The 17,676-nt window shown below is 39.7% G+C and overlaps 1 protein-coding gene across 1 annotated transcript; it reads right to left on the reverse strand.

Moving 5' to 3' along the window:
* Positions 1–311: 311 nt before the first annotated feature.
* On the reverse strand, positions 312–6,246 carry SELE (selectin E). Its single transcript, XM_053469805.1, has 13 exons — positions 6,150–6,246; positions 5,496–5,562; positions 4,841–5,227; positions 4,538–4,645; positions 4,243–4,428; positions 3,800–3,985; positions 3,492–3,677; positions 2,859–3,035; positions 2,522–2,707; positions 2,271–2,390; positions 1,924–1,945; positions 1,626–1,704; positions 312–526 (listed from the first exon to the last, which is right to left on the reverse strand). Exons 2-12 carry the CDS (start codon positions 5,521–5,523, stop codon positions 1,632–1,634), a joined length of 1,659 nt encoding a protein of 552 aa, XP_053325780.1. The 5' UTR covers positions 5,524–5,562; positions 6,150–6,246; the 3' UTR covers positions 312–526; positions 1,626–1,631.
* Positions 6,247–17,676: the final 11,430 nt, after the last annotated feature.

The following is a 17,676-nucleotide window of genomic DNA, read 5'->3' on the forward strand; positions in this document are numbered from 1 at the left end:
CCCATTAAAATTATAGTTAACAGTAAAATTATAGTTAACATCACAAATATATATACATTTAACTAACATTCAATCCAGAATATAATCTATCCCATGGGGAAGATGCTACAATATATACTGTTATAAACAGGTACTTAAAATGTCACTTATGAGCAGAAGTATTACTGCTACATTAAATGAAGGGTTTACCAACACATGTTTCACAAAACAACTGCATGGCATCCATCTTGAACATGTGTCCTCAAAATAGTGTAATTACAGTAAAAATGTTTGAATAATTTTTGGCTTTTGTTCCTTTTTATGTCCAAATATTACCAGTCAGTCCAGATAAAATGGTCTTGCAAAGAGGAATTCCTAAATAAAAAAAACTGTGGGCAATGCAAAATAACAACAAATGTTCCATATGAAATCCATACAGTTGCTGTTGAGCCTGAGTCTTAAATAGTCTGAATTTTGAGGGCACTCCACAATATCATCTTTATGTCGTATAAATATTCAACATGCCAGAAAAAGGATGTACAGCAACCTGCCATAAAAGAAGAAACAGACACCATCATAATTATGTTTAACACACCAGAAATATATTTAATATGCATTGTCCTGGTTTCAAAATTCCAGGGTCACTAGACTATCATGAGGTTTAGATAGATAGAGGATAGATACAGTAGCGTACCAAAAGGGGGGCGGTACGCCCCGGGTGCCACTCATCAGGGGGGTGCCAGATGGCCGCCTAACGCAGATTGCACTGTATGAGGAAACTGGCGGGAAAAGAGTTTCCTCATACAGCGCGGCCGTGCACGGCTGGCCCCTGAACCAGGGAAATCCACAAGTAAGGTAAGGGGGTGCGGGACAGTGAGTGGGGGAATGAATGTTAGTGGGTGAATGAATGAAGTTAGTAGTAAGTTAGTTTTTAGGGGCAGGAATGGCACTGGCAGGCTGATTAGGGGGAAGAGGTGCACAGGCATGCTGATTTGGGGGGCAGACTTGCACAGACAGGTTTTGTCCAGGGACAGACTGTTTCAGGGGCAGAGGTGGAACAAGCAGGCTGTTTCAGGGACAGAGGTGGCACAGTCAGGCTGCTTCAAGGGCAGAGGTGGCACAGGCAGGCTGCTTCAAGGGCAGAGGTGGTACAGGCAGGCTGCTTCAAGGGCAGAGGTGGCACAGACAGGCTGCTTAAATGACAGAGGTGGCACAGACAGGCTGTTTCGGGGCACAGGCAGGCTGTTTCGGGGCAGAGGTCGTACAGACAGATTGTTTCAGGTGCAGAGGTGGCACAGGCAGACTATTTCAGGGGCAGCGGTGGCACAGGCAGGCTGCTAAATTGGCAGCGGTGAAATAAATATTCTGGCCAACATTATTTTTTGTGTGTGTGGTACAGGATCCACCCCGGGTGTCAAATACTCTAAGTATGCCCCTGAATGGATCGATAGATAGACAGACAGAGAGACAGACAGATATATAGACCATCATAGTGCAAAAAAAAAGATTTAAGATAAAATAAAGTTAGGAGTTGAGAAGGGATAAGGAATGTATGTACTATTGCAGACAGAAGAAAGAAGATCTAGAAGAAGAAAAAAATCTGCACTTTTTTATTGCATTTAATTTAGCTCTGTTGAATCCCTTACCATGTTTTAAATGTCATGGACGTACTCTTCAATGTTCTGGTAGCTGCCTGATTCTGCTGCTTCTAGACTTTGGCAACTACTGTAAATAGCAAAAAATGACACTTAATAAAGCACTGTTGTCATGCATACAATTACCTTGCAATGCAAACTAATGAGAATAGTTTCACTTAATGACACTTAATAATCCCAAAGCTGCATTTTTTTCTTTTACTGAGACATGTGTCAGATAAATGCAATGGGCATGGCAATGTTGGGAATGCTTCAAGACAAAATTGTGTTTTAAAGAATAATAACATACCTTGAAGGAGTAAATTTCTTTGCTGCAAGAGAGAAAAACAACACATAATTAATATTAATTTTCCATAGCAATATCTTGTTGTGTATAATAAATACAGTAACAGTAACCATATATGACAAAGAAACATTCCAAATGCTAAACAATGACCAAATTATCTAGAACCAAAATATCTGCAGTCAGCTATACCCAACAATTTAGAATGTTGACTAATTTCTAATTAAATGCATTGCGTCATTAAATGCAACATGGAGGCAAAATTTAAAAAAGGCAGTGTACATTTAAGAAAATTAAAATATGTCAATCATAAGCATTTAAATATATAAAAAAAAGTTGTTTTAAGTTCTTACCATTTTTTCGAAGGCGCTTTATCATCCATATCACAAGGGATGCAGCTGACAAAACAGAAGCTCCTCCTGCAGCCACTCCAATTGTTATGGTGTCCACAGAATTATTTGTCACCCTGGGAGCTGCATATATAAAACAAGTTTAAAATTCTTAGCATAAAAGATAGTGGTTTAGGCAGACAAGCAGCAAAAAAATGATTATTGCAACATTGCATGATTAAGCTACTTTAGCCAGTATATTTTTATTCTTTTACCTTTGCAGGTTGGAAGAGGTGCACTCCATTTTCCGGCACTATCACATTCTAGAGTGTTTGTTCCTTTCAGTAGCAGATCATTCCCACAGGCAAATTTGCACTGAGATCCATATTTAAATTTCCCTAATGGGTGTGTACAATTCATTCTGCCCATATCTGGAATCTGAAGCGCTTCACATTCTAAAGCTGCAAACATACAGAAAAAGCACATGTTAATGTGGTTGATTTAAAAAGGGGAATGATAACATACAGATTATGTTTAACCCATTTGAGCCTCAAAGTAATTCACCAACTATTTTTTTCAATAGATTATAGAATTCCATGGGGGAATCCTTACCTTCACAAATTGGTGGAAGAGACGTCCATTCTCCCGATCCTAAACACTTAAGATCTGATGCACCAGCAATCTTAAAGCCTTCTGCACAGGTAAATGTGCACTTAGAATTATAATAAGAACCTTCTTGGCATTCTATCTGACCATTGACTGGAGGTTTCAAATAGGAACACTGTACAGCTGAAAATAGAGACAAGGATTTAAGTATGTACATAATTGGTGTGTGGTGGCTGACATCTGAAGTGTTTAACAGCTCCACGCGTTACACAGTATTTTATTTTTGTAATCAGTTTTAAAGACAGCTTTGAATATTGCTTCCTGACTCTCCAATTAATTCAACAAAAATTGGCAATACGCCTTTGTAATATTAACATATTTGTTGTCAGTATTACTATTGGTAACTGATAGAGAAGAGTTGCCATGTTGCCTTATAATTGGTACACCATACCATACATGTCAACTGTTTTTATTTTATCCAGTATAGCCATATACATTGTTTTAAATACTGCAAAAAACTAAAAATGCTTTTGTATGTGCATATGTATATGTGCATGTGTTATTTTACTACTCGATGTCCACAGAACCGTTGATTTTAATTCAAAATAATATATTGCATTGTTAGTATGCTTATAATACCTTGACATGTTGGAATATCAAAGCTCCAGCTTCCAATTGAAGAACACTGTAATGATTCTGAGCCAACTAAGATGAAACCTTCATTGCATTTAAATGAACAATTGGAGTTTAACTTGAATTCCCCAAATTCATCTTCACAATCCATGGATGCTTGTTCAGGGACTGAAATATCTGGACAGCTGATAGCTAAAAGAATAGAAAGTCACTAGATTATTACTTACTTTATCAAAAAGATTTTTTTAAATGTATTATTAGTCAGAAAAATAGATAGAATCCAACTGTATTCAATCTTCTCTTATTGCAAGTACCTTGACAAGTGGGAGTATGAGAGCTCCAAGACCCATGTGAAAAGCACTGTATGGACTCAGATCCTGTTAGGATGAAACCTTCATTGCATCTGAAGGAGCACCTGGAGTTATATTTGAATTTCCCAAATTCATCATCACAGTCCATGGATGCTTGTGGAGGAACTAAAAGGGCTGGGCAGGTCACAGCTACAAGAAATAAACAACAAGTCAAACACCATACCGCTTCTGCATTTTGTGTCTCTTTCTCGCGCAATGTTGAGAGGCTTTGCCTAATATAATCCCAGCTCAACAGATTATTCTAATTTGACTTTCTGCCTTTAGAGTTAAATAAAACACCCCCTTAATCAGAAAGTGTTATATCACAGGCATTGGAAATTCTGCATTTGTAGCTGATCTTGAGCCAACAAATACTCAGACAGCAGGTCATGGTATAATTTACACACCTTCACAATGAGGGATGTCATCTGTCCATTCTCCTAGAGTTGTGCAATGGATAGTGTCTGATCCATTCAAGACAAATCCATCAGGACATGTAAATTTACAACTTGAATTGTATGTGAAGTTCCCATATATATGACTGCATGTGACGAATCCTTGTTCATTGTCAACTATGGGAGGGCACTTCAAAACTGTAAAGAAAATTTTTCATTAGTGAATTCAGGGCATGTATGCAAAGTATTGATTATATGTCAACCGATTTTGTTTTATTTGTAGGGAAAAATGTAAAAGCCTAATTACCATTTTCACATTCAGCTCCATAAAATCCTTCATGACATTTGCAGGTGTAGTTATTAATTGTTTCAATACATTCTCCATGACCGCTACAGGAGGAAGAGTGGCAAGCAGCTGCAAGTAGAAAAAGAATTGTTACAGTTTCCTTCAAATAATGCTAGTAGCAACAGTAAAAATGTGTATTTATGATGCAGGATTACTACCTAGCAAATCATTTAATAGACTATATGGTCAAGTTTAAAGCTGTCTTCATGAGTGTGTGGCCTATTACCTTTATTGTGTAACAAATTTAGTAAAATGTTTCAATACCTGTGTAACACAAAGCAACCTTCTTTTTAGTGCAGGGCTCATCATTCCATTTCCCCTCATCCTTGCTTCTTTTGACATACATCTCCACACAGTCTTCATTGCTTTTCTTGTTGTTGGGTTCATTGGTTGCCCAGTTCTTTGCCTCTTCTGTCAGAACCTTCTTAGTTCCCACCCAGGTCCACTGGTTGTGTAATTTGCGAATTCCAATCCAATAATATGTGGGGTTGAAAGGCAAAATATTGTTCAGGTACTCATTTTCAGCTCGATTTTGGATTGCAACCAAATCAGTGTATTCATTTTTACAGTACTGTCGAGCATTCTCATATGTCATGTTTACTGGGGAATAGAAATAGGACCAGCCTTGTGCGTACGCAAGCATTGCAATACCTAAAATAATAATAAAATAATTAGAGAACACAAAATTTGTACCAAAGTTACAATGAAACATATATTTCTTTTGATCATTGCTTCCTTTAACTATTCAAGTGCTCAAGTAGCAACTTACATTGATATCAATCTGTGTTGCAAACCAGCTCAGTTGTGTTTGTCTTCCACTTGACTACCAATTTGACTCAAGTGGGTGGTTTGCTTTTTTAGAAGCACAAAAAGCTTAATTTTAATTTTGCAAAGACAAATATATTATCAGTTAACTTACCTAAGGAAAAGTAGAAAGGATAGATCATTTTTCTGTTTGGTCTAGTAACAAATAAGGTAGAAATATTCTGCAAGACAAAGTAATTACAATAAATATCACAATCATGGGGATTCATTAGAATGAATTCCAATTCCTAACCCTCTTTTTTACTTTTAAAAGGGTTTCACATTTTGTAGTAAATGGTTCTTATAAAGTATACAATATGAAAGTTGAAGTTTAAAGTTGTTAAAATAGCTAAAGTAAATATAATTTTATTATTTTTAGTTTTGGGAGGTATTGAATGCTTTGTAAACAAATCCCTTGCACAACCCCTCTGGCACATTTTATCTCAGAATAATTATTTTGCAGCAGGTGACTTACATAAAAAGGGAATGATGAGTATTATCAAAAATAAAAACGATACGAATCTCACGTCAAATTACTATTTAATTAGTTATACCAAATATTTAATTTGAAAATCTGGATTTTTTTAAAACCTCCCCTTTGTGAATGTGAAATTATATCGATTAAAAGACCAATTAGGATTTAAAAATAAATGTACACATCAATTTTAGAACCTTAAATATTTACACAAGGTAAATCACTGTAGCATAGCATTAAAATGAATGAGGTATACAAGTGAATAAAATTTAATACATTTAAAAGTATACTTACTATTAATGTTCCTATGGCAAATGTCTACCTTGTTGATTTCAAAGCTCAAGCTTTATCTGCAGCGAACAGCCTGTGTTAAGTGCTGTTTCCACCAGTTATGCGACTGCATGTTTCTGCTGTGTTCACCAGGCTTTTATTGCCTGAGTTTTCAGGATCGTAGAAATTCCCGAATTACGTAGCTCATTAGTATACAATACTAGGATGTAATCATACAGAGAAATTCCTGGCTTGCCAGGACTTTTCCCATAAGTATTCCATGTTCTCGTCTGCTGCTGCAAATAATGTAAAAAAAATGTAGTGCTTCAATTATGAGATATGATAGAACACACATATATTAAATATATCCATTTATTATATTTTTGGACCACTAGAATTGGCTAATTCATTATTTTAGGATAACTATAAAAATGGTATGATTATCTAGTACCTAACAAATAAAACAGTAAATTAAACAATGTTGTTGAGCATTTACAGTAATCCAAATGTATAATAAGCAATTCTGACTTATCGATTGCTATAAAATGGCAAAGTAAGGCTTTAAAACCATTGTCTGCAGTTTTTTCTGTTGCACCTTGGAATTGACCAGCAAATATTATCAGGCTTTGTTGCTAATATACGGTAATTTGACACCCCTATTCCAAGTGCTCTTGCTGGGAATACACAAAATCAATTTTTCAATATAATTATATAGAAACTAATGCGGCCAATTACAAATATACATGGAAAAAAGGTCATCCCGGATTACAAACCAATATAGTTTACATATATTGTCAAATACATTACAACAAGAAGTCACATAAAACACAATCCATAGTAATTTTCTCCTCTGTTCTTACAAAAACGGAGGGCATACCCAGAAAAATTATTAATGCAGTTCTAAGTGCTGTAGTTAGTTTAAAAAATGTAATATTTGTTAAAAAATATCCTTTCCCACGGGTACTATAGCTGCATCTGCTAATACATATTAGACTTCAAAATACTCGCAAAAGATATTTTCACTCATTCCCTCAACACCAATTACTGTAATGTAAAGATCCCAGTGCTTTATCCTGTTTTGTCTAATATCCTGTTGTCAACTTTCTTATAGCTTTCTCCTCTACACATGTGTATGTGACAGTAAATCTAGTTATGTAGGTATTTTTTTGTTTCAAATACATTTTGAATGCAATGCCATGGACCCGTGTAATTTAGTTGGTAATCAAGTAAAATATGTGGGGAAAACTAGTTTATTTTCTACTAGCTATACTGCACACTTGACAGCAACTCATCTTGTCATAACTTGACTGTTAAACCTTGGTCTCCTCTGTCTCTACCACATATCAGAAACCCTCCCCATGCACACACATATATTGTAGGTAAGAAGGGTGTACCGGGCATGAACTTGGGACTTCTATGCCCCTTTAGGGTTATTTAAAACCAATTCCATCACACATGGACCAAGCCATTAGCACAGGGTGTAGGCAACATCGTCAGTATTATCATTCTCATCCCAGGGCAACAAAATGTCCATTAATACCACATCTGTACACATTATGGTTTTGGGGTACCCAAGAGGTTTTTTTCCCATTTTGTTTAATTATTAGATTAAAGTGGGGGTTCTCAGCTCAGGTCCAGCAATGCTAAATGTTTGGGAGTTGGGATCAAGTTCATGCAATATGAAAGTCACATTGAACCTGATTTATAACTCAACTCAACAACTCAGGTGATCATCTAGTAAAGATCAACGTAAATGTTAAGGAATGTTAGAGTTGCTTGTTGAGTTGTAGCTTGTCAGTGCATGTCAGTTGCAATGAGTCAGTAGAATTATCCCTCTAACTCCCCTTTTCCCCTAAGTATTTAACTTTGTACCATCCTCTCTAAATCAGTCTTATTTTTATGTCTCCCCAGGATCTTGCCTACCAATGATGATAACAATGGGCATTGTAAAATTCTTCAGTTACACATAATAAATTGAAAAAATTCATTATCAAAGATGCATTGTGAAGTTGGGAATTAATGAATTAGGAAAACATTTGAGAATTAATGAAAGAAAACATAAAAAAATTGAATGATTCATTTTAATGAATATGTCACGTTGATGCACTCAGACATCAAAAGCAAGAGCGTAATGCATTTTTTAGAAACAGGTTAAAGGAAAGTTAATTCATTCTTAAGTGACCTACTTTCTAAGTTAAACAGTGCCGTCTATCTTTGATTTTAAATTTAACAAGAAATTTATATAAAGCATTACATGGAAATGTCTAAGAAAAAGGAAGGAATCACTACATCTCTGACTATTGACCCCTTTTCCTGTTACTTCAGAAGTAAAATCTGCTACATTGTAAGCTTTCTATTCTATACTACTTTTCTAAACAGTGAAATCAGGCTATTTCCTTTGGCAGAATTCTGACCTTCTCCCATAACCACCAAGACTCCATCAAGCATTTGGCGCCAGGCGTGAATAAAAATAACTTTCAGTGAGTGATTAGCATGCATATTTCCGAGCAAACTAAATATACCATTTACTTTTACAGGTCAATTTACTTTATAAATACTTTATCATTTATTTTTCTAGATGCCAGTCATCAATATTTTAGCATTAAACTTTACAGCTGACCTAAAAAACCAAGCCCACATATCCAGGTCAGACCTAGCTGCCTGATATATATATATATATAATATGTATTGCCTGACTTCTGGAATTCAGACAAAAGGGTGAAGAGGCAGGAAATGAATGACCCCTCTTGGGGAATTATACACATAGAGAAATTCCAGTGACCTAAAAGGGACTATAATTGAATTCTACCACAGGTCTGAGAACTCATAAAACTGTGAATTTGTCCCTGAATGCTCATAAGCTTTGCTACAGGTAAACTAGCTTCCATCTTAATAGAATCTAAAACTATACAATAGAGGTCCAATAGAGGTGAATAGCCCTGCCATCCTGCAGCGGGCTACTGGACTTACATGAAGAAATCCAGCAGGATATGCAAGCTGTACAAAAAGTGACAAGTTTACCCGTGAAAACAATATGGTGAATGATTATATCAATGTGATATTCAGTGAGAAATCCTCTACCAACAGAATGTAAAACACAACAATACTTCCCCTATTTCACAGCTGCTACTCTACAACAGCATTCTCCAGATGCTGATATCAAACAACACTGATATCAAACAACACACTTCCACTTAGGGGCGTTCGTGTAAAAAAGAAGAAAATAATAATAGTGTAGCCAATAATGACAGATATAATATCGGTGGTAAGTATTGCACTCGCGATATTTATGTGATATTCAGGCTCTTCTCACAATCTTCATTTCTACAAATGTGAACGAAGAGAGAGAAAGGACAAGATTGTGCAGTATCTCACATAAAATATTAAGACGATATATACAAAAGGTTGAGCACATCCAAATATGTGAAAACAGTATTCTCCTGCAGTCCTGGTTGATCCTGATTTGAATGGTGATCTTTAAGTGTTTTCAGGTTTTTAAAGTACCAGTTCTCAAAGTGCTGTTGTGCTTTGTGCCAAAAATCGTGTATATGAACCAAAAGGACTCACCATAGGATCAAAAAAGGTGCTGAACACTGCTTATGCTATACTCCATAAAGGATGGATATGCAAGCTGGAAAGGGATGAATCCACAGATCTACTCTTGCATGGACCTTACTCAGCCTTCTGCCCGGTTGGAGAAGGATGTATTCATCTTTTATGATGGTGTTGATGATTACAATGACCTGGATTTAGATCATCAGCCAGACTTGGAGGAGTCAGGTGACAGGTACAGCAGCAGTATAACTATGCCACTGGTTCCTCTCCATGCACTCTCAGCACTACCACCATCACAATCATCACATCACAATTAGGGGGGGGGAACTAATAAAATGGCTGCCTCGTCTGGTAGGCAACGTTGTAGTAAAGTGGAGGAGCATTTTGAGACTGTGGTAGATGGACGCAATGCAGGTTGCAAGTTGCATCGTCGTGCGGTAGTGAGCACAGGTAAGGTGAAAGAAGATTTCACCAATTCAATCAACACCTATAGTCATACCACAGTGCTGCTTTGCTTCAGGGGGAGACTGAAGACATTGGCGACAACAGCAAACCTACAACGAGTGAGGTCTAGTGCTGCTGCTCTGTCTCCTTCCTTACTCTGATCTGAGTGATCATTTTTTGTTAAATTCAGTCCTACTCCATGGTGGTGCATGTGCTTACCATCTGCCAGTGCCTGCCTGCCGCGGCCCAGTGCCCTTCTACTACTACTGCTGCTGCGCCTCTTTGGCCGTCCTTATACTGGGGGAAACTTTCCCATATGTCCATAATATTGTGGTGGAAATTCAGTCTTGGTCTACAGGGCTGCATGTGCCTATCATCTGTCAGTACCTGCCTGTCCTGGCCCAGTGCTCTACTGCTGCAGCTGACCGTCCTTCATTGTTCTGCACCAAAAAAGGGCCTCAAATTTAAGAATGTGTGTCAGTTTAGGAATGGTCCAAGCTCTGAGGGATGTAAGAATCCTGGAGCAGATTAACGTGGAAGCTAGGACCTGTCTTCGTGGTCTGACTGATGGTACACATCTACAAATAATTATAGAAAGGAACCTTACTAAAATACTATCCTGCCTCTGGACATACCACCTAAGATAATTAGAAAAAAAAGGCATTAATTCAAGCATAACTACCAATGAGGTGGATAGTCCCACATCAGGTGGGGAGGTGGCATCTATCTACCAAACAGAGGCAGAATACCTATCAGGTGATGCAACGAATGTGAAAACTGCCTCCAATGTAACCTTCACCAAATACCAACTCCCCTAAGTGAAAACAAAATGACGAGGACTAAAACAAATGATGAAGTGGCCACCAACTACTGGCTAGTAGTGGCTATGCCTGGTTATGCTGGGTGAGATGAATATATAAAGAATAGGCGTCGTATCAGGTGAAATAAGCAGCAACAACAGTAACACAACTCTATATGCGAGGCAAGATTAAAACAGGTACCTGAATCTGCACATCATGCTTACTCCCATTTGCAATTTAAAGATCTCCAGCAGTGCCATCAGCTCAACACTTGCATAAAACAGTGGGACCTTGGTACACTCATCCACTGTCCAGAGAATTCTGATTAGAAGTGGCCTTCCAACTTGGAAACAAAGCCAAGCGACTCAACTATTCATGAAAACACAGCAGGCGCTAAAGATTGATGACTCAAAATATTCCAAAAATTGGCTATATCCTTAGACAGTTTGTTTGCCGAAGGGCTGGAGAGTGGAGCAAGGATAAGTCTTTGCAGGCAACAGTAAAGCAAGGTGGAGGTTCATTGCAAGTTTGAGGCTGCATTTCTGTAAATGGTATTCGAGGATTTGGTCAGAATTAAAAGGTATCCTCAGTGTTGAGAAGCACAGGTGGATATCTATCCATCATGAAAGGCATCTGAGTGGCTCCAAGTTTATTCTGTAGCATGACAACAACCCCAAACATACAGCCAAGGTCATTAAGAGCTATCTTCATTCTACATCCCTCATATTCCTCTCTGATCTCTCTCCTTTTCTTCTCACTCCCTCTTACTATCAATGTGTCTTCCTTCTCTTTTTCCTTCTCTTCTCTGTTTTTTCTTTCTCACACTCTGTCTCTTATTTTTCTTCTCCCCTACACAGTTCTACTTAACAGCTCTTCTCCTTCCATCAGAAAACTCTCTACTCTACTCTACTACCCTACTCTCTAAAAAAATCCAGCTAGCATAAAATATAACTTGACAATCAATGGTAAACTCCAAGTCTGTAGAGAAAGGATGTTTATTTGAACAAATTGGGATACTGTCACGCTCAGCGTATAGGTAGACACCGTTGTCAGGTAGAACAGCAGGAGCACAGTCCAACAGATAGAGATCAGAGAGTCTGAGTACAGGATAGTGGTAAAAAAAGCCGAGATCAGGATACCAGGAATCAGGAACGTCGTGGAGCAAGCCTAAATCAGAACACCAGGAATCTGGAACAATCACAAGCCGGGTCGGTAAAAGAAGTCAAACAGGAACGCTTTACTGAGGAGTAGGCACGACCATCAGAAGGCAATAATGGAAGGATTCTGAGTCCTTTAAATAGGGAATGAGATTTGGTGCCAAAATAGAGTTTCCCGCCAATTTTTGAAAGTCTGTTACGTTACTTCCGGTCCGCGGCCATCTTGTTATTGGCGTGACCGTAACCTGCCAGTAAAAGGAGAGGTAGTTTCCGCTGGCGCCACTAGGTGGCGTGAAGAGGATTGAATACAGACACAGGAACCGGACCTGTTGTCAGTCTGCGGCGGTTGAGGCTTCTGCATAGAGGTGCGGGGTCTTTCTCGTCCTCGCAGCGGCGGAAGCTGCTTTGCGGAGGTGGGTGGTCTCCCTCTTCCTTGCGGCGGCTGAGGTTGCTGTGCCGAGGCGGAGGGGTCTCCCCCTTCTCTGCGGCGACCGAGGCTGCTGACTCGAGGACCCGGAGGAACTCGTAGTCAGGTACGTAACAGATACAGCGCGTTTTTTGTCAAACCTAATTTATGTATACAGCACTATATACTCTATGCTCATGGAGAAAAATATTTTATTCTATGGGACTTCACAATATCATAATATTTCTGCTCATCCACATTAAATGTTGACAAAAGACTAAACATTTTTGCACTTGAAATTCCCCTCCATTTATGTGCCACAATCCCAGAGGAAACCATTCCTATTGTTTGAAAGACAACATTTCTATTAACTATTCCTTTGGATATGGCATTCAAAAGAAATGGACATATGTGCTTATTTTTCTCTTGACAGAAAGGTCATGCTTTTTTTAACCTCTGCTTTATAGATCAAAAAAAGGTTGGTTTTCCCCATCTAACAATTAAGGCTTCTGCCATGTCATTAACTAGTATGGATTTTTAGGGACTTGCCACTGTTCTTCAAAGGAATGATTATGTGACTGATGTAGCATTTTAGTGCATATTTGAGTATCCTTCACATTGATTCCTGACTTTAGAAATTGTCTGGAGACCAGAGAAAAGGGTAGTTTTAAAAATCCCTTCAGGATATCCAGAGTATGCTTAAGTAAACTAAGGATACACCTTTACAGATTTCAAATTAAAAAGCATTTTTTCAAAAATTAGATTATTTTGTTCTCTACCTTGATTATTGAAAAGCTGATCTTGGCTTGTTTTGACCATGTTACTTACCTGACTCCGGTGTCTCTAACCTTGCTGTGCGTGACAGTATCAGAGGGCTAATCAACATCGCGAGCAATACCTACAGCTCTTCATTAATAACCACCAGTATAATTAGGTTGATCTTTTGCCATTCTGGAATTTGCTTGAAACAATGCTCCTCAAGAGTCTACTGAAACGTTGCCTTTCTTCTGCCTCTATGGTCTCCGCCCACAGTCTTTCCCAGGGACAAAACCTACCTTGCCAGTTCTGGCATTAGATAAGAGACTCCACCTGGGCTTCGGCTCATTCTGCACTCGAACAAGCTGCTCATTGTCAGGAACGGCAGGCCATTGGGAGACAATCTCCTAACCCGACTTACCAACCTGGGGATAAAGTTTGGCTGTCAACCAACTACCTGAAGCTCAGGGTACCTTCTATTGGCACCGTGGTTCATTGGTCCATTTCCAGTTGTCCGCTGGGTTAACCCAGTGGCATATGAACTCTTGTTGCCCAGGACCCTTTGCATTCCTTGTGTCTTCCATGCTTCATTGCTTAAGCCCCTGATCTGCAATTGTTTCACCTCCCAAAGAGTGACAGTAGCAGATGTTCCTATAAGGCATATGGAGAAACAGATTCCCCGTCTATCTTTGACTCCTGGAGACAGCAGGAAATTCTGCAGTATCTAGTACATTAGAGGGGTCTCGGTCCAGAGGGACTTTCCTGGGTGCCAGCTTCACGCCTGATTAGTGCCTTTCATGCTAAATGGCCGTCTCGTCCTGGTGGTGGTCGTCCAGTGGTAGCCCTTTTGCATACCTGCATAGGTGGCACGCCTCTTCCCCGCCTTCTGAGGGGGAGACCCCCTCCTCATCTCAGCTGCCGCTACAGCAACCGCCGCGGAGAAGAGGTAGACCTTCCTCCACCTCACAACCGCTCCAGCAGAAGCCAGTACAGAGAAATTTCCTTCCCTCAGTGCGCGGTATCCTCAGCAGTCCTTTCCTGTTTGACCACGGCTTGTTTCCTCGTTTACGTTGATTCTCCGTTATCCTGACTTTGGCTTGTTATCCGTTGATCCTGACTCCTGGTATCCTGATCTCGACTTGTTTTGACCACGTTACTGCTACCCTTGGGTTCTACCTGACTCTTGTGTGCGTGAAACATTGTTTCTAAATCCTACAATAACTTTCTTTTTTAATGTTATCTAGTTTTCAGTAAAATCATACTGTAGATTGAAAATACAGGCTCAGTTTATAAGCACATCTTTATATATGCAAGTGAATACTAAAAAATATCTGCCCTCGGTCTACACAGCACCCCTAGCCTAGAAAACTGACAGGCACGCCTGGTACCCCGGCTGGGTACACCCGTCGGTTTTGGGATGCTGCCTGCCGGGACTGAAAAGAGTTAACTGCTACCAGCGCTAGACGATACTAGCGAGGCAGCGTTCAGGAACTGGCCCAGTGTCCTCCCGAATATAGCACTGCAACTCGCTGAGGCAGAGGTTGTCCTGAAAAGGACAATAGGTGATATGGCGGGTCCCTGAAGCATTAGACAAGACTAATGTCCAGGGAAAGAAGAACCTTTTAGTGGGGAAACACACAGGCTTATATATAATTTCTCTTCCCATTGCCAATCGTGTTATATACAGGTTATCACCTAACCTGTATATAACACGATTGGCAATGGGAAGAGAAATTATATTTATACATAGAAATGCTTAACATTTTTTGCAGTTTATCATATATGGTTTGTAATTTATTCATGTTCCTGCTCATTGAGAGTTAATAAAAAAAGATGTTTTGGCATTGTACTTGGTGAAGTGAGGCTTGCATGCAGCTGCCCGGCCATGGAAACCCCTTTCATGACTGCTGCACAGTTTTTGTGCTTATATTAATGCTTCCCCTGTGGAATCATCAGAGCATTGGTGACTTTTACGCAACATGCGAATCAGCACTTGGTGCTTTCTTCACTCAGCTGGTATTGCTCTAAATGCAGGAGCCCCATACGACCACTCCTAAAAGTGATCTTATTCACTATATTGAAAGACTATAAATTGAATTGAAAAATTCATACTTGAAGTACAATGTGTATGGAGAACAAGAAAAGGGCTGGTAGTGGAATTAGTGCTTGGAAATAGTTAAAATACTAGCATTTTAAACACTATGGGGTGTCTAGTTTTCATATATATGGTTTCATGAGGTAAATTGAACTGACTGGCTTCAAAGATGTGCCAAATAGGACATGGTGGGAGAATGACGAGTTTTGAAAACAAATGGTTTTGAAATAACAATATGCTACATATTCCAAAGGGTTACTTAACAATTTGCGTGGAATAATTTTTACTCTACATTTTGCAGCGATGCATTCATCCCTGATACCTTAGTCTACATCCTAATAACTAAGTTTAGCCTGTAAGGCCATTCTGCGGGCACATGCATTACTGATTCTGGTAAAGTCTAAGTTAAGTTAAAATAATTTGTAAGGTCTTTTCTGATTTTGTCAAAAGAAAGAAAAATGTGTCTCTGATTAATCACACTTCAATATTTGGAAGTCTGTTTGGCGTTTGGGTTTGGCGAATGCCAGGAGAACACTATCAACTGAACTGCATAGTGCCTGCTGAAAATTTTGTTGAAGGAGGGATTATGGTCTGGGGTTTGGGCTAAGCCCGTTAATTCCAGTGAAGGACTTTGAAATAGGATGTCCAACAAGCTCACATAGGAGTGATGGTCAGCTGTCCTCAAACATTTGGTCATATAGTGTATCGAAATTACAATGTAAAGTAGTGAGTGTACAGCCTGTATAACAGTGTACATTTGCTGTCCCCTCAAAAAACTCCACACACATCCATTAATGTCTAAACATTGGAAAGAGAGTACACCCCTAAGTGGAAATGTGCAAATTGGGCAAAAAGTGTCAATATTTTGTGTGGCCACCATTATTTTCCCTCTTGGGCATGGAGTTCACCAGAGCTTCACAGGTTGCCACTGCAGTCCTCTTCCACTCCTCCATGATGACATCACAGAGCTAGTGGATGTTAGAGACCTTGCGCTCCCCCACCTTCCGTTTAAGGATGCCTCACAGATGCTCAATAGAGTTTAGTTTTGGAGACATGCTTGGCCAATCCATCACCTTTACCCTCAGCTTCTTCAGCAAGGCAGTTGTCATCTTGGAGGTGTGTTTGGGGTCGTTCTCATGTTGGAATACTGCCCTGCGTCTCAGTCTCCAAAGGGAGGACATCATGCTCTGCTTCAGGATGTCACAGTACATGTTGGCACTGACAGGCTGACCCCCGACACCTTCAACCTCTGCAGCAATGCTGGCAGCACTCGCACTGAGCACGTGTACTCAGCTTCTTTGGTTGACCATGGCGAGGCCTGTCCTGAGTGAACCTGTCCTGTGAAACCGCTGTATGGTCTTGCCCACCGTGCTGCAGCTCAGTTTCAGGATCTTGGCAATCTTCTTATAACCTAGGCCATCTTTATGTAGAGCAACAATTCTTTTTTTCAGATCCTCAGAGAGTTCTTTACCATGAGGTGCCATGTTGAACTTCCAGTGACCAGTATGAGAGCAATAGCACTAAATTTAACACACTTGCTCCTCATTCACACCTGAGACCTTGTAACACTAAAGAGTCACATGAAACCGGGAAGGGGAAATGGCTAACTGGGCCCAATTTGTAGATTTCCACTTAGGGGTATAGTCACTTTTGTTGCCAAGGTTTAGACATTATTGGCTGTGTGTTATTTTGAGGGGACAGAGTGTCATTTCTTCAGTGTTGTTAAAATATTTTCAAAAATGTGAGGGGTCAGAGTATGATCATAGCATTTGTAGGGGACAGCTCACGCATGGGGCGGCAATGACAGTTTCACACAGGTTTCCAACGTAAAAGCGCGTTTATTTAGATGTTGTAGTCACAGAGCACCTTGTAAACAAAACAAACTATAAGCCTGTCCGGCTCTAACTAAACAGCAGGATACCTCTCTAGCAGCCTAAGGTCTGACGCAAAGCAAAGTAACCAGTTTTGTATGGGGTAAAGCTTCATACCTGGTGAGCTGCAGCGCTGGCTGTAGCTGCTCCTTCATTCAGTTTCTCCCTTCACCTGCAAACTTAACAGCCCTCTCTTTTAAGGCTTCCTCCCCAGTAACGAGCTTAGGAAGCCTCACCTGAGAGCACCTGGGTTTGCTACCATGCCTGGCAGAGGTAACCAGGTGAGATATATATACCATCAACCACGCTCCCATACACTTTACCACATATCCCCCCCGTCGACTCCAGACCAGAGGTCTGGACAGCGTCAGCAACCATACAGTACACCCTGGACAACGCATCCGCATTCCCATGTAACTTCCCTGGTCTATGCTCCACTGTAAATCTAAAATTTTGCAAGGAGAGAA

The sequence above is a fragment of the Spea bombifrons genome, chromosome 6, assembly GCF_027358695.1.
Source record: "Spea bombifrons isolate aSpeBom1 chromosome 6, aSpeBom1.2.pri, whole genome shotgun sequence".
Classification (NCBI taxonomy): domain Eukaryota; kingdom Metazoa; phylum Chordata; class Amphibia; order Anura; family Pelobatidae; genus Spea; species Spea bombifrons.

Excerpts from the sequence above, each read along its gene's own strand:
- SELE (XM_053469805.1), bottom strand. The coding sequence starts at position 5,523 with ATGATCTATCCTTTCTACTTTTCCTTAG. Across the intron at positions 3,678-3,799 it reads TCATACTCCCACTTGTCAAG|CTATCAGCTGTCCAGATATT; the intron begins GTACTTGCAATA and ends CTATTCTTTTAG. Across the intron at positions 1,705-1,923 it reads AAGAAATTTACTCCTTCAAG|TAGTTGCCAAAGTCTAGAAG; the intron begins GTATGTTATTAT and ends TGCTATTTACAG.